Below are 20,922 nucleotides of genomic sequence, written 5' to 3'. Positions count from 1 at the left end.
AATACTGTTTTTTCTCTATTGTTCTTACAAAATGGATAATAATCACTTTCACAAAGTACTGTTAACAGGTGGTTTTGTCATCTATTAAATCTCAAAAGTGGTTGTAGTACCTAAATATTTCTTTAAAGCCCTTTAAAATCCTTTATGATGAAAAGTACATATAGACATAAAATATAATAGTATTCTTACCTTAATTTTGTAATATGATCTCTTTTTAAAGAGACACTCAAAATTTCATGTTAGCACATTTCATTAAATGTGTTATGGATAACTTTTGCCCTTAGGAGTATGTTTGCATCCTTGGATTTGTATTTCAATTGAGAACAGAAGTTGATGTTTCACATTTTTGCTAAATATTTGTAGGAATAGCTGCATGTAAAAACAAGCGTCACTGGCAGTCACCATGCAATTCAAGATATGCTTTGTAATAGAGATGGGTGATTTTTGTAAGCAATACTGGCTGCTGCCCTGCTAACGTTAGTCCTAACTATTAGAGAGTGGGACTTAGACGCAGAAAGGTATGTTTAGAAAGTGTTAATAAACTTACTTACGTTTATATCCTGATCAAGCGAGTTGAACAAGTGGCACTATTAGTTCTCTGGGAAGCCATTCATATTCTTGCTTTAATGGCTAGATTCAGAATTCTGAAGGATACTTTATTACACTGTTGTAGCGGAAGATAGAGGGTTTGGAGTTAGCACAGTATCTGGCTGTAAAAGTGGAAGCAGCATCAAAGTAAATTAAATTGTGTGAGTTGTCCTTCTCTGCCTTATTCAACCAATGGGCTGTCACATGAAAGATATGAATGTTTCTCAGTTTTGGAGACAGGGTGTGGATTTTTCTGTTACATCTTTTTTTACACTGGAATAACTTAGTTTACTTCAGTGGAATCAACACTTAATTTCAACAACATGATAATCACAATATTGGTGGATATAAGAGAAAGCCTTAACGGAAAGCTTTATTTATGGTCAGTGATAGAAAAAAACAGTATAAAATGTGCTTAGTTCCCATAACTGTATTAATAGAAATATATCTGATCACTGTGAGGTGAACAATCCTTAAAAGAAAAATGTTTAAAATAGCGCATGAAAATTGAATAAAGCTAACCATTTAGGATAAGAGGTGCTAATAAGCATTTGATGTGATGGTCTTTCTGCTCAGTTTTAGTCAAAAAGATGTGTGGCCTAGTTTTGCTTTAGAGAGTCATTGATAAAAAGACTGTTGCAGAAGCCAAGCGTATAAGCAGTGGTGAGGTGAAAGAAGCATTTGTTGCATTGTACATTGTATTCTGCTCAAAAACCTGGAGGGCAAACCAAAAAACTTGAAGTAAAAGTTGTGTTAAAGATTCAAGGAGTCTAATGCCTTCAGATGAGGACTGAGAATATCTTCTTTACAGCTTCCCAATTCGCTAAGGAATTCATTGAGAATGGGGGGGAAGAGTTTAGACTTGTTAATCTAACAAAAATATGAACGGGAAAAGAACAAACTGTAAGGGGTTTTAATACCTCATAAAGAAACAGATCTCACCATTTTCCTTCCCAAGTCTCCTTCAACAGAAGTTTTTGATGTGTAGTAAAATCAAGTCAAGCAGTCTCACTGCAGACAAGGCTCCTGTGTGGATTTATAGAAGTAGAGGATGTTCCCTGAGATTTAGGGAGGACTGATGTTTTAGTTGCACAAAATTTTGCTCACAGCAAAACTTCTTTCATGTTAATTTGAATACACAGTCAGACTAAGGAATTGTTTTGCAGGTTTTTAATGTTTGCATAATTCAGCAAGGAAGTCCTTGAAGACCTAACAAAGATGGCCTCAGGCTAGTTTTTCTAATCCCCAAAAGCCACAGAATAGCAGTTGTTGCGTGGACAAGATTTCAGTTTTCTTCAAGTTTTTTATTTTCCAGTAACTTGTCGGTATGTGTTCTTGGTCCAAATGTCTTACAATCAGGCAGCAGTTTTTCAGTTCTGTTCAGACAGCCAGCACCTGCAGAGCTGAGATTCGTGTGCAGATAAGGTACACTTATTCAAAAGTTGAACAATACATCTTTGTAGTCCATGGAGCTGAGTAATTTTTGTTTGTCTTTCAATGAAAAGTGCAGATTCAAACCTCTGAAACTTAACAATTAAAATTAGCTTCACTAGATTGTAAGCAAAATTAAAGAGATCCTTGTTTTACATTTATCAAATGGTTTTACAATTTTGTTACTTACCACAACAATAATAACCAATATAAATAACTAAACACAACATTTAAATTCATTCTCTAATTGAATAAAATTTCTTGCTCAAAATAAAAGAATGTTTTTGGTTTTTTGGAACTACCAGTAAGTTAAAATATAGTTCCATAGTTCTACAGCTTCTGCAAATATCTAAACTTACAGGTTTTTTGCAGTCATTTCTGAAATGGTGCTCAGCAGCTTGACCTTGTCACCTTTCAGTTTAACATGAAAGCTCGTTTTGTTGGTGATGGAATTTTCTTCAGTTTAATTTTTTTCTTCTTTTTTTTCTTCTTTCCTTTATGTAAGAAATGTAAGGAATATCAAGTCTTATCTTTTGCAAGTGTTTTATATGACTAAATGCAAGATCTACATGCTCAAAAAGAAATAGTTAATGAGGGCTAAAACTGTAACAATATTAGCTCCAAAACATTAATTTTTGTCATTGTTAAAAAAATTGGTAAATACAGAGGTTTTCACAATCAGGCTAAGATGACTTAGGGAAGTGGTCGAGTCACCATCCCTGGAAGTATTTAAAAGACGTGTAGATGAGGCGCTTAGGGACATGGTTTAGAGAGCATGGTAGTGTTGGGTTGACGGTTGGACTTGACGATCTTAGAGGTCTCTTCCAACCTGAATAATTCTATGATTCTATGATTCTATGACTTTCAACCACTCGATGTTAAATTTTGTCTGTTAAGGTTTTATCATTGCTCCATCTGCCTGGTACACAGACCCAATATTCTAACTTCTATTCTAAAGATCAAAGATTCTATATTCTAAAGATCAAAGTTACAAAAAACTCCACATCTGCATTTGTGAAAGGGAGGGAAATATGTATAAAAGACCAGACTTTCCAGGAAGTAAGGCTGATTATCAGCCCATCATTTTCATCTAATACAGGGATTGATTAAGGTTGAAAAAAATGTTAGGATTAAAAATGAGTACTTGTCATTGCCTGCTGTACTCCACTGCTTTCTGCATCAGCACCGTTAGCTTTCAGAGAAGGCAGCAAAAGGATAAAAATTTTAAATTATTCTATTTTGTCTATCCAATCTCCTGTTGACCAAGGTTAAAAGAGAGTTATAGCAGTGTTAAGCATATCAGGGAGTGGATGTCTGGTTCAGTGTTGTGCTGTCAGCTGTACGTTTCTCTCCATATTTTAAGTTATTTCTTTCTGTATTTACTGACTTTCAGGCTAAATGCATTAGGTTTTTCTTGTGGTGCTTTGAAAATTTGCTGACAGGAGTGATGGCGTGGTGTGTGGGTGGGGGGAAGCACTGAGATATAAATTGCCTGGGAGGAAAAAAAGGGATCATTAAAGGTCTCGGCACACAGCTTAGGCTATGAATGATTCGTAGTGAAGTTGGTTTTAGGAGAAAAAGTAATTCTACCCAGACTGAAGAGATTGTATCATTTTTATCAATGGAGATGAGTCTGGTGGCTTGTGCCCTGCTGAGTTTGGTACTGAGCAGCTGTAGTGGCGGGGGACAAGCTAAACCGGTAAGATAGAAGAAGGGGAAATCATCCACCTTCCTCTTTTTCCTGTCTATTCTGCATCAAAAGCAAATGAACAGTTTCTTACACTGACTTGAAGACATCAAGGGAAACTGATTCTTCATGCACTAGAAGGAAAATGGGTGCTACTGTGGCCATAGATGGTGGCTACAGTTGGGTGACTTCTATTCCTGTATGGGATAATGGCTTGAATCCATAGCTGCTATGCTGAGCTTTACTAATCAGTTTTCTTTCCATTAAAATTGTTGTAACGAGAAGCCACTCAACTTAGAAAGAATACATTTGTCCTAAAGGATTTATGGTGAAGAAGGAAACTTGCTGAGTTCAAAGGCGGTACTTGGTATTATCAATTATCATTGAGCCTGTCGCTCAATGATGTTTGACAAGCAAGTCTCTTGTTTGAGACAAGCAAGTCTCAAATGTTGATAGTAATCAGTGTTTTAAATATGATAATCCATCTTTTGAAAGGACGGTGTCAGCTCTTTTCTGGAGAGTAGGATGGTAGTGTAGAGCCAAAGCAATAACTCCTACCTATTACAGGAAAAGATCCCTTAGTACACGATTCTGCTCCTGAGCTGAGAAAGTGGTACAGCATTGCACCGGCAGATCTTCATAATCTCAGTGCTGTATTGGTTGAAAAAGAAGTTGAAACACAATTTCAGTCCTATTTCATGAATATAAGTTGGAGCCTCAACACAGATGGTAAGTTTGTTGTCACCGTGGCTTGTGGGGATCCTAAGGAGAATAAGAAAATGAACTGCAGGAGGTAATGCCAGAAATGTGGCATGAGCAAATAAAAGGTATCCTACTGCCTTTCAGTTTAACCATCAAGATTTAAGATAGATAATTGTTCTGAAGGGATTGGTTTGTATAAACCTACATGCTTCCCATCAATAGAGGTATTATCTCCTGGATTGATCAATATATTAACTAACTTTGTGGCTCTGGGTGCATCGTTGCAGTGAATGCAGCCAGCCCCTCTAAGCAGTGAATACATGTTCAGTAAAGCTTTTGATTTGTTGATGACTTGCTTGCAGTCATAAATACACAAGATACTATGCCATTGGGAACCATGGACAGGACAGGACATTTGTCTTGTAGGCAAAAGTACTATGTTGAGAAAAAATAGCCAAGCTTTTGGGCATCAAACCTGTCTTTATGTTAAAAATAAAAGCAGTGGATGTCAAAGCTAAATACAAGCTGGGGAAAAATGGAGTCTAGGGAGGAGAGTATCTTGCTGATATTCTCACAAAAGATAAGGTAAGTGTTATTTGTGGAGTGCAGAGGACATAAAGGTAGCCTGTGGACATGGAGAGGTGAGAAATTATAATATCCTATAAAACTTCAGAGTCCACTTTTCCCCAGCAGAATTATGAATTCTGGTTCCCAGATCTGGGACCACACTTGTTAGAATATAAGATATTTTATATAGGATTTTCTGCCTTTAGTGGGATGTTATTAGGTCTGCAATGAAAATCACTTTATTAGAGCTGCAAGGACAGACACGGGTACAAAGACACAATGGAAGTATACCTGTGACTGAGTGGATAGTGGAAAAGCAGAGAGTATTACTTAGATGTTTTGTGCTTTAATAACTTGGATGTTTTTTGCTTTAGAGTGATCAGCATGGCGTGAACTGGATACAATTTTAAATACCTATTTAAATTCACAGGCTGTAAAGATAATGTAATGAAATACAGCAAAAGTTGTATTGAAATGGGTAAGTGCTATGTACACATATAGACATCATACCGAAGAGGGAAAAATGACTCTTCAGAAGTGTTTCACAATATCATTGTGCTCTACAACTACCTGAAAGGAGGTTGTAGTGAGGTGGGTGTCGGTCTCTTCTCGCTCGTAACTAGCGATAGGATGAGAGGAAATGGCCTCAAGTTGCACCAGGGAAGGTTTAGATTGGACATTAGGAAAAATTTCTTCACTGAAAGAGTGGTCAGGCCTTGGAACAGGCTGCGCAGGGAAGTGGTTGAGTCACCATCCCTGGAGGGATTTCAAAGACGTGTAGATGAGGCGCTTAGGGTCATGGTTTAGTGGGCAGGGTGGTGTTGGGTTAACGGTTGGACTCGATGATCTTACAGATCTTTTCCAACCTTAATGATTATATGATTCTATGATCATCTTTGCCTGAATATTGAATAGGGTCTAAGACCTACTTCTGAATCTTTCCCTGTATCATACTCACGGCTTTAAAATGGGAATTTTAAGAATTCTGTACAGGTTAATTTAGATAACAATGCCATATTTTAATCTGTGAATATGGGATTGAGAAGTTTTCTTGGTTTCTCTGAGATCATGAATTTAGTCTAGTTACTGGCTGGTACACTACGACACAAGCAAAAGTACCTTTAGTAGACTAAAATTCCTTGCAGGTTTGAGCATGCAGATGTGTCATTAATATTAAGTACTACTGTTTCTAAATCTTTTGGAGGTTTAATGGGCTAGATATTTTTACCACATACATTTTGAAGCAACAGTGCCTGAATTCAAACAACTGCAGGGGGTCCCTGTTGTAACTAACACTTCTGACTTGCCCCTTAAAAAGCACAAACACTCTGTTAGGTCATAAGGTGCCATCTGCAGGGTGTACGGCACCTATCACAAGCACAGTTATAGCAGAAATCCATTTCGTCACTTACATAGTTATAAGCAATTTTAAACTGAAATCTTTTCAACTCTCAGGAAGTTTGTGGAATCCGAATATAACTGTTTGTAAAATAGAGACAGAATTAGACGTGAATTTTACAACAAGCAGTCTTGGGCTTGAATATTTAATACTGCTTTATGAGAGTCAAAAGCATGAAGTACTTCTTGAAAAAAACATGGAAGCAAAGGTAATTTTCTGTTAAACCATAATAAATCGAAAGCATAGTTCTCTAACTTCTCCTTCTGTATTAGCAGAGCAGGAGGCATATGCTTCCAATGAAGTCAAATCAGGAGAGCTGGCCAGGAAACACCGAGGAGATGGTCTAAACGAACTGTGGTTGCTTCCAGAAGAGCTCTGCTCCACTGTTACAATATGTTATTTGACTTTTTGAGATGATGTTCTTTATTTTTAGGAATGTTTTTAAACAATATTATTTTATTCAGAATAAGATTAATCAACAAACATGAAAACATAAGAAAATATATAGTAACTAGTTAATTAGTCTTCACTAACATGAAATGCACCTTGCTTGTAATTTCTACTAAGATATTCACCGTTTTGTTGTATTAGACTAGTAGATTTTAAAGATAAATATATGCACTATCTATAATTCTGATGTTAAGAATATAATAGTTTTAAAGCCTATTAAATGCAATTTGAAATGCACTTAAATATTAAATGTGATTTAACTTAGTAATGACTCCTTTTGTGATAAATGTCTTTGACTTTTTTTCTCCCTCCCACACTCTTCTTCGTGATTTCATTTCATTATTGGATAAATGAAACTAGAATTTCTGTGAGGATACCAGGGAGTGATGAGAGCACTGATATTTTTGTAGAGGTAAGTAACATTTTTTATTTATTTTCAGGGAAAAGAGTATTTGCTTTTATATAGTTAATTGATGTGAAGAGTGGTACTAAATCTGACTAACAAACAAGACACAAGCATAGCACTATATTTTTTTTCTTATTAAAATTTTTTTTACTTGGTAGATATCAAGCCTCTTCTCATGGTGGTAATTCAAGTCTATATTGTTCTGTAGAGTGTCCCTGTGCTATAAAGCTTACAGCAAACACACCTGATACGTTTAGACTGCATTTTCTTAGATTCTTACTCATCTCATGAATCTCTCTTCACTTTTGTTATTTGTATCAGTTGTAAGGAAACTATCTTTCAAGAAAATCTGTAACAGTTTTAGGAAAAACAGTACTCCTGTCAGCAGCCCAAACCACAGTACAGAAGGAAATATATGCAAGGAATTAATCTGTGCAGAAATCCTGTTTAACTATGTATTGGAATTATTCTACTTTTTTTTTTCCCCCCGATAATTCCTTACTTTGCTAAGTGTGGATGCAACTGCCCAGGGTCTGCAGAAAACCTAACAAACTGCATGCAGATGAAGGCCAATGGCTAGTCGAGTATTTATCACTCTTGAGTCAATATTCAATGCAAACTAAACAGAAACTGCTCAATGTTTTCTGTTGCATTATGTATCATGTATATTCAGCAGATTTTCCCCTGTATGTTTGCAAAAATCTGGGAAAATAAATGTTTTGCTATACAGATATCTGAATGTCAAAATCCTGTTAAAAAGCAGATGACTTTGGTCTTAGATGACTTTATGTACACTGGCCTTGGCAAATTTTGTCTTTCATCTTCCTCCTCTTAAAAGTTGGTTTTGTGCTTAATACAGTAATGTTGCAGTTAAGGAATTAGTTATTTTGTAACTATTGCTCATGGTAAAACTCTAAACAAAAGGGAAGAGAGGAGAACAACTGATGAAATGTCAGGCTGCAGGCAGAGGTACATTCCAGAAACATGGGAGGAACTTGAGGGGAGGAAATTCAGACTGATATGTCTTGTTTCTTTCAAAATAGGGAAGAAAATAAAGTAACTTAGTCAACAGCTCTGTAGTTCTCAATGTGATTATTAACCATTTTGCATTACCTTTTAGCATAATTTCTCTTCCATGTACGGACATTGGAAATGCTCATTTCAGTAATTCATTAACTGAAGACAGCTTTTTCAGCTGTGCAAGACTTGTCTCAAAGTCATTGTTCTTTGTCTTTTAAGGAGACCCTCACAATCAATTCAGTTGGAAGATTGTGTGTTTTCTCCTCGCTGCTCTACTTGCAAGAGTATGTATTATTGCTGTGGTAGCTTGCGTTATCACAGACCAAGGTAAGTCCAAGGTTCTCAATTTTTGAACTTTATTATTTCTGTAATTCCTGTTCTTTGAGTTTTGCTGCAAGCATCCTTTTAAATGAGATAAGATCATATGAAAGAGACTACCTTCTAGATATCATTGTAATAGAAACTCTCTCAAGTTTGTTCAGGAAACTCCAGATGTAGCTGCATTAATGTTTTAGTTTAAATCAGTATTGCACTTTTGAAGGGAATTGCCCACCGGCTTCACTACAGTTGGTTCATATTGCAGGGTGGTTGTGGAGTGCAGCCTTGATCCTCTCAGATGAAATTAAACTGGAAGAGGTGCTCTAATGAATCTAACATAGTCCAACCACTAATGGGTATGCAGGCCACCGGACTGGACTAGGGCTAGGCTGCAGTAACTCCCCTGAAATACTCTGTGCAGAAATCTGTTCCTCAGCCCTAATTGTTTTGCTCTGTGGTCTCTGCCATTCTACTGCACTACCTGCTAATGTAGGCCTAGCCTTTTTTCTTCCATTGTTTTTTTCCTAAATGGAGAGTAAATATTTAATCTCTCAAACACCTGTAAAACCAGTGAATTATTTACAGTGTGGACAATTTTTGGTTAGCCCCTTCCTCTTTAGCAAACATCACCTGAGGTCATGTGAGCATTTTGCTGTTTAATTTTTGTTTGCTTAGCACTTTTTTTCACAGTATTAGTTTTGCAGAATGACTAACAGATTAAGTACCATGCCTCTGCTACCCTCCCTCTTCTCATCAGTCTGTAATGCAAGGCTGCTCCCTTGGTGTAGTAGACCTTACACTGTTCTAGCTACTGAACACTGTTTTGCTAAATCATTTTCAACATTCTTGGAGAGATGAAGTGCAGATAAGTTGTCTAAGTTGGATCTATTTTGTCATGAAGATGGGAATCTGAGCTCTAAATTCTAATTTTAGTTCACTATTTTTGCTTTTCATACTTATAAATGTATCTAATTTTTTCTAGAAAAAAAAAAAGAGGCACAGAATCAACCTCTCCATACCAATTTAGAATGCCATTCAAATTTTGTTTACATTGTTTCTAGAAATACTGACATTTTAAGAGAGCATATGGTGTCTTTTTTGTTAAACAGATTAATTTAGGAGGCAATTCTTCCACGGGTGCAGCTACAACTACAAGTACTGGTTATATATCCAGAAGAAGTGTTTTCATCACACTGTCCTTTCTTTTGCTGAACTCTTGCATGAGGGCTGCCAGAATGATGTTATTCTAGACATGTGGGAGAAAAGGAGAATTGCTGAAAAAGATCCTGTACAATGGCTTGCTGCTCAAAAAGCAGCAGCAAATGGGGTGATTTTCCTCAGTTCAAACCCTACCACTGCTGCATGTGATGTTTCTTGTAAAAGCATAAGAAACAATAACATGGAAAACATGTTCATTCTTGCAGTTAACCTCTTCTGCAGTGACATGACAAAGCAGTCCTCTGTACAAAAATATATGGTTGTTTCTTTCAATGAGGTGAGTTCACAAGACACTTTACCAAGTGCTCTGAACTTCTGTCCAAAATACTGTCTTATGAAGGACATTGAGAACTTCTGCAGAGACCTTTCTGTTTCATGCAATAAGGGGCATGCCAAGAAATAGGAAATTAACACGTGTCTGGATATTGAACTCTAGTCTTACAAAACTGAGGAAAAAAGCATCAATAGCTGAACAAACAGTAGGGCACTGTAGCTACTGGGTCATAATACAAGCTTACTTACTTGAAATAAATCCTGAACAAAACATTCCTAAGTTGTGGCAAACTAAGAAGTGACTTCCATAATAAGAAATGAAATAAGAAGTTTGTGCTCAAATAAAACTGTCAGTCAGAAGTAATTGGTTGTGTAAATACCAGAACATGGACCATCAAGTAATTTAGAAGCACTGCTCTCCTCTGTGTAGAGTTTGTGAAGCTAACTGATGGGAGCCTCAAGTGCAGTTAAGCAGCACAGGTTTTCCAACATGACTTAAAGGCTGGTTTTGTGATTTGTTACTTTGTTGAGTTACAGTGTGCATTTACAGCATGTTTGATATGCTGTTGTAAGAATAATGTAGCTTTTAAAGTGGAGTAATTTACCTCACCCTTCAGTGTTTCCAAGTGTCAGCACCCACTGACACGAAGTTGTGAAATGTTTGCCGTGGAGAACCATTCGTATATCAACAAATCTAAACAAGATCTTTGTATATATGTTCTTTCTTTTCTGTATCACAATCACGCGACTTAAAAAAATACATTTCTTCTATAGCAGGAATTCTGGACTCTTTTCTTGAAGGGAATGCCCCCTTCTCCCTCAAAAAAACAAACCCAGCAATGACATCTAATCTTGCCAGAGTAAAATTTGAAGTACTGTATGCTACCTTCAATAAAAGAGAGCCCAAAGGTCCTAGTCTTAAATAAAATACAAGAATGTAATCACAGCAGCAAAATACTTTCAGATAAGATTACAGCATAATTTGGGTGGAAATATCTTTTCTCTTTAGAACTTTTAATGAAAGCAGATTAAAAGGAAGTCAGTTCTTTCTCGTGTGCTTTGTAGAAACTACATTCGTTGATCTTTGATATTTATTGTATTGTTAGAAGTATTTTAATAGTTTTAATCTAGATTATAATTGCAGATATGGATTTGAGGTGTGATCTGAGGGTGGCGGGAGCCTTCATTACAGAAGAAAAAAACCCAACAATATCACTTCTGTAACTAAGGATTATTTGTCGGGAGAAAAAGCCCATGTGCCTGTACCACAGGATTGAGGTTGGTGCTGGCTATATAAAAATGCATCTAGTTCTTTTAGGTGTTTTTAAATAGGGAGAAGAGTGGACAACTACCATGGATAATGAAAAGCTAGCAAGAGCTTTTGATGAATGAGAACAGGCAAGAAAAAATACTCCACTTTCAAATTTGTAAGTCTTTCCACTGAATAATATAATTTATTATATAAGCAAAATACCAACAGCAACTGTCGTTTGGGTTCTCCATTTCACTTTTTCCATGATGATTGCTTATATAACAACTTTATCTCCTGGTAACATTAGAGTATGAATCAGAATAAGGCATTAAACCCACAGCCTGCACTCTTCAGCTATTGCTTCTGTGTACCTGTATCTAGAATGAATCTTGGCTTACCATCTGCCACGCCAATATTTTATACCTCAAATTCCCCACACTGTGCAATTTTAATATACCTAACCTATAAAATATAAATGTAGTGAATTTGGAGATGACTGTGATAGTCTGTACACAGACTTCAATGCATACAGTTCAAAAGATGAAGTATAGCAACGCTGAAGACTTTTGCACCACTTTTGGAAAAAATCTCAGTTGAAGTTAGTTTTAATAAAATACAAAAATATCTATCAGCAGAAGATCAGTACATCTGCACTGGAAAAAGGGGGCATTTGGGGAAAGGAATCCTCAATTACTCATGTTCCACTGTAAACATACCCATTACCATACAAATGCAGCTCGCTCTCGTAACATTCTGACACCAAAACGCTGCCATTCTCGCTGATAGATCCATAGCTCCTGAGTTGTATCAAGACAGGCTAAAACTGCACCTCCTTTCCATGCGATTAAGCGGGGATCCATATCCTAAATTCAAAACACAGATTTTACACAATCACTGGTGTAAATTTGCGTAGTTCTCAAAGCTTGTATCCTAATTTTTCCAACAGTATTCACCACTTAGAATCTTGGGGGTGAAGGGAGGAGAAAAGTTTTTCAAAATTATTCAGGAAAAATTAGTGAGATAAAAATATGGAAAGAATATTTAAAGTGTTTAGAGAAGTCACTTCGTTTTTTTTAAGATGCCTTCTAGGCATGTCATGGAAATCCTGCCCTCAGCAATGGAGGCTCTGAAAAATACTCAAGTTTTGATTTTACAAATTTTGCCTGAGTAATGCCAAATGAAAATTGCTCTTTTAAGGCCATACTTTCTTTTACTTTAATAGTAATAAAAAACCCTAATACAATTTCTTGCTGAGCAGACAGGTTAACTTCACGGGCCAATACTAACTGCTTTTTTAAGAATATGGCCTTTAGCTAATAAACACTTCAGTGATCAATACTAGTAACACTCTTGCTATACTTCTAACTTCCTGCCTATAATTGGAGAGTGCTATGTCATGAGCTGAAAGCTCTTCTAAATCGCCTCAGATATGCAACTAATCTGTGGTTTTGAAAGAATATATATATTTTTTTAATCTTTTGAAGATTTCAACCAATCATAGTTTATTAACCATTTAGCTATCAGTTAACAGTATACCTTAGGTCTTGTGATGACTTCAACATTTTCAACGACTCTTCTAAAAGAAGGTGGCATTTTGTTGAGAATTCGGTGTTGAAGAAACTCTTGAGCTTTATGAAACATAAGGCCTCCTCCCACTACTAAAATGGAGCTGTACATCTTCTTTTTTGTATCATCAGATGCTGGAATGAATGGATATATAGAAATATATCTGTTTTTTAAAGTTAATACGGCCTGTATTTGTATTATAAAGAATTTAGTGCAAGTCAAACCAGATAGAAACGAGTAAGTGTTTGCTTTTAAAATTCTTTTTCTATTCCTTGGAGATTCAAAATGTCTAGCTCAAGAAACCTCAACAAAGATGCAAGTATAAGGAACACTGTAGCTACTCTAGAGATGATGAAAACTTAGGGACATACGTGTTACTTTGGTAAAATACAGGAGTTACCATAAATCCACACTAACTGACATGCATATTTTACAGAATTGTACAAGTGTAATTCTTACCACAGCAGTCAATACTATGAAGAATGGCTTTGTCAAGGCCCAAGGCTTTGCCTTCAAACTGAGAAATAGCTGTTTTCCTGGACATGTGTGCAGTTAAAGGTTCCTCTGAATCATTTCCAGATATCATACAATCACTCTGGGAGGATCCCAGTTCCACTTCTTGTGGGTAGATCCTCTCTGAAACGTCTGAGGCTTGGCCTCTCAAGTCTCCCTCAAATGCACCAGGCTTCGACATAGATTTTCTATCAGCTGTAGCTTTTGCAGACTTAAAAATGAGAAAACAAGTTGAACTATGAAAAATGCAAAAAGATCTTCAGCAGGTTACAGAACAATACAAAGACTTAACTAAACACCACTGTACTTCTCGTCACCTTTTTGCACAGAAAGGTTAAGCATTGTATTATTTCATTTTAATCCTCACTTTCAAAGTAAGGGTTTTATTCTGAACTCTATCAGATATATCAATGCCATGACATGAAGTCCTCTCAGACTCTGAAAATAAACAGTTCTAATTAAGGACTTGTCTAGACACCTGTAATTCCTTACTCTAAATTTATTTTTTAATGCTTCTGGCCCAGATAACAAACTTTGTTTTCTGAGATGAGCTAATGAGTCCTGATTTTGTTCCCCAATTAAATAATGCTTAATGAAAAATAAAATGAGCATTCACACACCTGCTCCTGCTTACTTTGTGTGGCTAGCAGATAATGTTCATCATGAGGATCCTCAGGGTCACCTTGTGACCTGTGTTGCAAAGTTGTCATTTTTTGTCCAACAATTCCAAAAGTTGCTGGATAAAACAGAGCCATTGGAGCCTGAAGAATGAGAGATTTATGGTTTTACTACATAGTTGTGGGTTTTTTTTCGTATTTATTATAAAAAAAGAAAAAGCTTGTTCTGTTTCTCTCACAATTCAAAATAAAATACACATTTTTTTCAAATAGTTTTGTAAAAGGCTAAAGTGTCTCCAGCTTTGTATAATTAAAAAAACCCCCAAACATACAATTTTTTTGTGTGTTTCTTTACAGATTCTGGCATTGTACGGTAAGTATTCAAATGCAGTTTGTTACAAAATTAGAAAATTCAATGGTGAGGTGAAAAATGTGCAAAATTAACATTCATTCTTTGTCCTTGAAAGATAAAAATCATCATATTTAGTTGAAGCTACAACCATTCTGGCTAAAGCTAGTTAAGAAGTCTTGTGCATCCACTAGTGCTGCATTAGGCCCATTCATACATATAGAAATTAATTTTAAAACTATCAACAGCATATGTTAAGAACAATCCATAAATCATGTGGGCTTAGTAGCACTGGACCAATACAAAGTAAGGCCCTGAGCCTGAATGCTGAATATAATCCTTGTAATTTAAAAAAAAAAAAAAAAAAAAATCACCTGTAATTTTTCATCTCCTAATCGGAACTGGTATAATAAAGCTGGAGAATCTGGATGACGAATCTGGAACTCATGGTCTTGCAATCCAGAAATATCCTAAGGTCGAAAACAATGTATCTTTTATATCTCTCTATCAAGCTGCATAATCTATTTAAACTGTAGGAAACAACAAAAAGTAACAAAACTCTTTAGACTGTGAATTTCATTTACCTATTCTTGAACTCCTTTTAAAGTCTTTTCCCTGTAGCACAATCTGCCAAAACAGCTTTCTACATGCCTAAGCCTCTAGGGTTTGTGCAGAAAAAAGAGACCTGCTGGCAAATCTTTCAAAACTAAATTTGAAAAACAGCCAATCTGCAGCTACTATCAGCTTCTTTCAGTAATAAGAACAAAAGAAACTACCCTTCTAAGAGTTGGGATTCTTTCAACTAGGAGAAAAATAAAACAAGTTACAAATACTTCAAGTCTAAAGTTTCTACAGCTTTTGCCAGTATTCTACTGAGTAAAATATTACATTTTATTCCATTTACAAGCAATTGTAGACTTGCAAAAGGGTTCCCCAGAGTAGCATTCTGTAAAGGAAAAAAAAAATTACTTGGAGAATATACCATTTTCCCTTCTCACCTGGTCTAGATGACAAAATGTCTCCTTTAAATGCTGAAGCAGCAGGCAATCCAACTTATTAGTTAACTGACAGTCTCTATATGGGAATCCTGCTCGTTGCATAAGCCAATAAAAACACCTTGACACATCAGATCCTCCATATGCAAGACACAGCCTAAAGCACAGAAAAGAAGAAGATTATTTTATTAATTTGCTGAAATACTGGCCTTCTACAGTAGCATATATAGGAATACAAGCAACATTTTAGACATGCTGTGATCATGACCTCCATGTAGTTTGCAGAGCACAGTATCAGTTCTGCCTGTTTTCTTCTGTTAAAGATGTCAGAATTTTTAAAGGTTCATACCGAAACATGATGACCCTGTCACACAGCTCACAGTAAAAAAATCTTGTATTTGTAAAAAAAATTTCTTGTTTTCTTACCAAAGTCAAGTCTTTGGTAAGCAGCTAAGTATATGTTTATCTGCATATTAAAAGATACCTGGTGTTGCGATGGGAAACACCATCTTCTACACAGCAAACGCTTGTCTTCTGATCTCCCACATCTACGATACACGCGCTGCTTAAACCGCTTCCAAAAGTAGCACAGACAGACTCCTGGTGTACAACAATTCCTAGCAATATAAGAAAAAACTATATTCAATTTATGCCAAGCTCCAGAGCCATGTTGCTGACATTTAAAGGACATCTTAATGTCTTAAAATCTGCTAATAGCCTGACTCTGCACTGAAAGTCTGTATATTTAGTGAAGATGGGGTAGGGGGGATTTACAGATTTGTTGTGGGATAGGCCCTTAAAGTCCTGAGAAAAGCTAAGAGTGGGGTGGATGCCTATATTCAAATGTTCTTATTTTTTGCAAGTTTAAAGATACTGCCTCCAGACTTGACTTGTTTTGGTAACCACTATTGCAGGGTCTTGGTTATCAGATGCACATGAAGCATTTTCCTAATTTTTTCTAGTTTTAATCAAGTATCATTACCATTAGCATTTTAGATATGTTCTTTAGATAAAATGTTTAGATATGTTCTTTAATAATAAAATGTTTAGATATGTTCTTTAAATAAAACAAGGTCCAATTTCACTGTTTGCTTTCCTTTCAATCCATCTTTAATTCTGTAAAAGTGTACCTTTGTATTTGTATCACAAGCCCATACTTAAACCTAAGAAGTACTGGAGGCTTCAGTCTATCCTTCTAGCCACTGAAGAAAAAGAATAGCTCAACTGAGCTGTGCTTTGTAGACAAAAACTAAATAGAATTACTTTTTTAAAGGCAAATGTTTTTAAATAGATTAAGAGAATTTAGTTATGCTGTATAATTAATTCAGCTCTTCATCAAATTATTATTTAGGAAATGGCACTCTGAAGAGTTATTAATGATACTTTCTGATTTTCACTTTCATGTATCAGATGAATATGAAGCTTTGTATTTTTTTCTTTGTATTCTTCCTGTTCCTCTGAAGCTAACACATTTCAACTGCAAATTCTTCTATCCTAGTGCCAGTACACTCTTACATAGTAGTATTATTAGGTACTGTTCACAATTCTTCTATGTAAAAACTGAGGAGGAATCAAACAAAGATTTAGAACGATTCTGATCAAAAACTAAAACTAACAGCCAATATGGCTTGTTCATTTTAACATAATGAAACAAATCAAATATATATATTTGCATGTGAGCAAAATTTAGATCTCATGAGATCAGTCTCTCTTTTTGCAGTGTTTATTTACCACCTACTTAATTCTTTCAGATGGGAAGCAATAATATCTAAGCACATATTCTGCTGAGACAAATACTTGGGAACTGCTTGCACTTCGTACCGATTAATAATTAAACAGCAGTATTAATCTCCAACATCTTACAATTAACTTATTGTTTGACTAGTCTCTATCATTTAACTTACTATTCTTGTCCACTTTTTAAACCTCTTTCCTTGCATACCTAATACAATAAAGAACTTTGCAGCACCAAAGGTACTACTACTCTGATTATTTCAAATTAAGTACGCTCCATATGGTTGGGTTACTGTGCCTTCCGAAATGATTTGCCGTGTTTTCTCTAAATGGGAAATCAGAGAAAGTTGGCTAAGACTACAGCAGTTCTTTCCAGAAGACTAGCCAGAAACTTCCAGCAGTTTAACTGAAAGGAAACTGCATTACTCCTTTTCATCAGAAGGCTTTCCAGTCTAAAAATAAATATGCAGAAGAAGCTAACAATTACTTGGTTATTTTTTAAAAATCGTATTGCTTTTCTATATTTAGTGTACGCACTTAAGCAATTCTGAAACCTCCTATTATGTCATACTGTAGAAAGGACAGTAGCAGCATCTTACATCATATACTTCTGTTCTGAAGTCTTGATACTCTGTGGAGTTAACAGTGTGCATTTTAGAAATACTTGAGAAACCAGACTGTTGCTACTTTTATCTCAGCTGAAGTGAGAAGCCCACGGTTGGAATACCTAATAGCAAACCAAGTAACTTGTTTCAATGCTAGCCAACCATTTTGCCCCATTAAGAGACAACAGTTATGGGAATAGCAAAAGATGAAAGGTGCTAGTCCCAGGCAAACTGTGACTGATGTGCAAAAATGTGCCTTAAACGTAAAAAAAAAAATCTTTACACTATTAATCATTAAGTGCTTGCTTATGTATGGTTTTACCTGAGAAGCCCATCTTCATTAGGATCATATTTACCAGTTCTTTCACATGTTGTTTATTATAGATGTCTGGAATTAGTAAAATGCATCTGTAGTACTGAAGATAAGAACAGTAAATTAAAGCCAGCTCTCAAACAAAATTTCTCTTTACATTCTTGAATACCTGATGCTAAGGAAGAAAGCGTAATATACAAGTTATTAAAAGAAGCAAAATTATGGAAAGGGGGAAGGGTTTTAATAATTTAAAAAATGAGTTCAGAGTAAGTATGAAGTTACAAGTTTATAGGTCACCAAAATGTTTAAAAGTACATCAGATATGAGAAAAACACCTACTAGGCAAGAAGATTAAATTATGCAGGTATTAGGCACCCATTCCTCAGTTGCCTCCTTTTGAGTCAATAAAAAAATCCCAAACAGACTGAGAATGAATTTTCCATAACGGGATTTCCAAACCTCCTTAGTAGAAGTTCTATTAACAATTTTTGTATTAAAGACATGCACAAAGTTCCAAATGAAGTCTTAGGAACCATGCTCATCAGCAGAAAGAATGTATTCTTTAAGAAAACCACCAGTAAGAGGCAGGTTGCTTCTCTTTTATAGTAACGTTTGCAGGAGTGATACAGCCCACATTAATGTGTTCACAGCTCACCTTTAAGTCTTTCAATGGTATTTCCAAATATTTTTGTATTGCATGTGACCATATAACTTCAAGGTCTGCTAATACTGCAGTGAGGGAGCCACCAGGTCCTGTGTGGAGATTCAACTGCCCTCTTCTAATAGGCCAATGTATATTATAAGAATCTAGTGGATTGACATACAGTGCCTGAAAATAAGAGACAATGTTCTATGCATTGTTTTTCCCAAAAGATTAGTAACAAATACTAGAAAAATATTTCAGAAGCAGATACAAGACATACAGCAGCACTCAGACCGATGTGACAGCAACACAGTGGATTTCTTTTTAACAGGGCTTGATTATAAAGCATGAAAATAAAAAAGACATTAAATACATGGTTTAAATTGAGTTTTCATCTCCATGGTCATCTACTATGAACATAACAGTATATTTTTCCATTATCTCAAATTAGTAACTAAAATAATGTAAAGACTTTTTGAAGCTCATGAATACCTAATTACTCAGCAGTGATTCCATGTACTGATCCTTTTGTCAGTTTCTTGCCTTTTCTCTGAATTATACCACATGGGCAAAGTTCTCACCTTGTCCCTGCAGAAACACTGATTTATAGCAGCAAAGGATCAAGGTACTTGCTAGGCAAATGGGGGAAACTGTTTGGTCTTGCTGAATGATAATAAATATTCAGTTAGTCCATAGTAAAGCTTCTCCTTGCATTGCTTGACTATATTTATATGCCTTTCAATACATAGTAACATACAGCAAACTGCTACTGATTACATAGCCACATTAAAACATAATCAGCAGGAAAATGAATCTTACCTCTTCTCCTACCAAAAATTCAGGATGATTTGATGTGTTTGTCCACTTGGCCCCAGAGCTGTGATCTAAAATAGCTGGCCGCATCTGTCTGTTGTATGACCTGGCCTGAAATGTAATCAAAACAAATACCGTTGATTTTACCAGTCATTTTTTATGCATGAAAGAAAAAAGAAACCCCCTAGCCCTTGAAGAACCATTTAGAATTTTTTTTTCCTCAGATCTTTAGATTTAGGTCATACAATAGCACTATCTGTATTTGCTGTATAAAGGATATCTATTCTTCTCCACTAAAATACAGCATCCCACCAAATGACTATATGAATGAACAATTTAATAAAATCTTAAGAATTAGTTACCTGATCAGGTGACACTGGTATACGCCTTGCACCATTTGACATCTTTTTGGACCATATTGCTTGGTCCACCATTTTAAGGCCATTTTGTCTCTGCTCAGTACTTTCAGGTTTCTAAACAAAACCCAAAAATATGTAACGTAAATACTTACTTTCTAACTAGATGTCTGTATGCTGGTAATACTGAAGCTATTATCAAACAATGAAATCATTACTGTAGTTGATAGACTGTAGAAAGGACAGAAGGTTTGCACATTGTACAATGAACATACGCTTATTTTTAAAGAAGCCCTTTTTTATATTAGAGTTCCCAACACCTATCTGTCTAAGTCAACTTGAATCTTTTAACTGATTGCAATGGCTGCTGGTCTTCATCTCCAGAGTGATGAGCTCAGGACGTTATCTATTTAACTACAGAAATATTAAGTAGGAGCAAAAATGTTTAAATAGATCTCACTTACGTAAAGGTAAGGTTTAATATTAGAGAGATTGATTTGATTAATGATTTTTTTGTACAGATTCAAAGTATGAATAAGATCACTACATATATTTTTTTGAGCAGGGTAGACTAAAATTACTGGCTACATTATCCAAGTTACAAGCCAGCTTGTAACCATGCATTCACAAATGGAGCAGTCCAATTCTACTTCTACAGTTGTCAATCTATAAACAGAAATACTGTGTGTGGTATCAGACCACAGAACAGAGAAATCAATGAGTACAAACCCTCAACCTATGAATTTATTAGATTTAGTTAATTGCGAACAAATAAAAGCCCTAACACAGACTGGTGCAAATCTACCGACTTCAGTAAGGTGGCATCTACAGCACATTAAAAGGGAAAAAAAGTTTGTCTCGAGACGTATTCCTCTCTGGAAAAACATAACGCATGAGGAGAAGATACGTATTACACAACTAAAAAATGCAATAGAAACACATCGTTAAAACACCCATTTTAGCAAGTTCGGAGGACGCGCCACCGGTGCGAGGCCCGGCTTACATTGAGCCCGTCCCTCAGGAGCCAGCTGTCTCTGTAGGCCGCCTGTCCTTGCTGCTTGTGCCGCCGCGCGATGACATGGGGAATGCCCACAGGCAGCGTGTCCG

General features: G+C 35.9%; 2 protein-coding genes across 2 annotated transcripts; one reads left to right on the top strand and one right to left on the bottom strand.

The window, feature by feature from the left end:
- Positions 1-5,405: 5,405 nt before the first annotated feature.
- On the top strand, positions 5,406-10,189 carry IL17RB (interleukin 17 receptor B; the record flags this gene model as incomplete). The annotated part of the gene is given in 4 exon segments (XM_009579569.1): positions 5,406-5,453; positions 6,431-6,582; positions 9,688-9,746; positions 9,748-10,189. Coding segments are annotated over 4 exon segments (701 nt in total), but the record flags the coding sequence as incomplete, so codon positions are not given.
- A 1,713-nt stretch (positions 10,190-11,902) lies between these two features.
- On the bottom strand, positions 11,903-20,917 carry ACTR8 (ARP8 actin-related protein 8 homolog (yeast); the record flags this gene model as incomplete). The annotated part of the gene is made up of 12 exons (XM_009579567.1): positions 11,903-12,174; positions 12,848-13,011; positions 13,337-13,601; positions 14,011-14,151; positions 14,731-14,826; positions 15,355-15,508; positions 15,836-15,968; positions 18,013-18,106; positions 18,659-18,832; positions 19,466-19,570; positions 19,822-19,932; positions 20,819-20,917. Coding segments are annotated over 12 exons (1,680 nt in total), but the record flags the coding sequence as incomplete, so codon positions are not given.
- Between the last annotated feature and the right edge of the window lie 5 nt (positions 20,918-20,922).

Source organism: Fulmarus glacialis, unplaced genomic scaffold, assembly GCF_000690835.1.
Source record: "Fulmarus glacialis isolate BGI_N327 unplaced genomic scaffold, ASM69083v1 scaffold50496, whole genome shotgun sequence".
Taxonomy (NCBI): domain Eukaryota; kingdom Metazoa; phylum Chordata; class Aves; order Procellariiformes; family Procellariidae; genus Fulmarus; species Fulmarus glacialis.
This window is presented reverse-complemented; position numbering and strand designations above follow the sequence as displayed.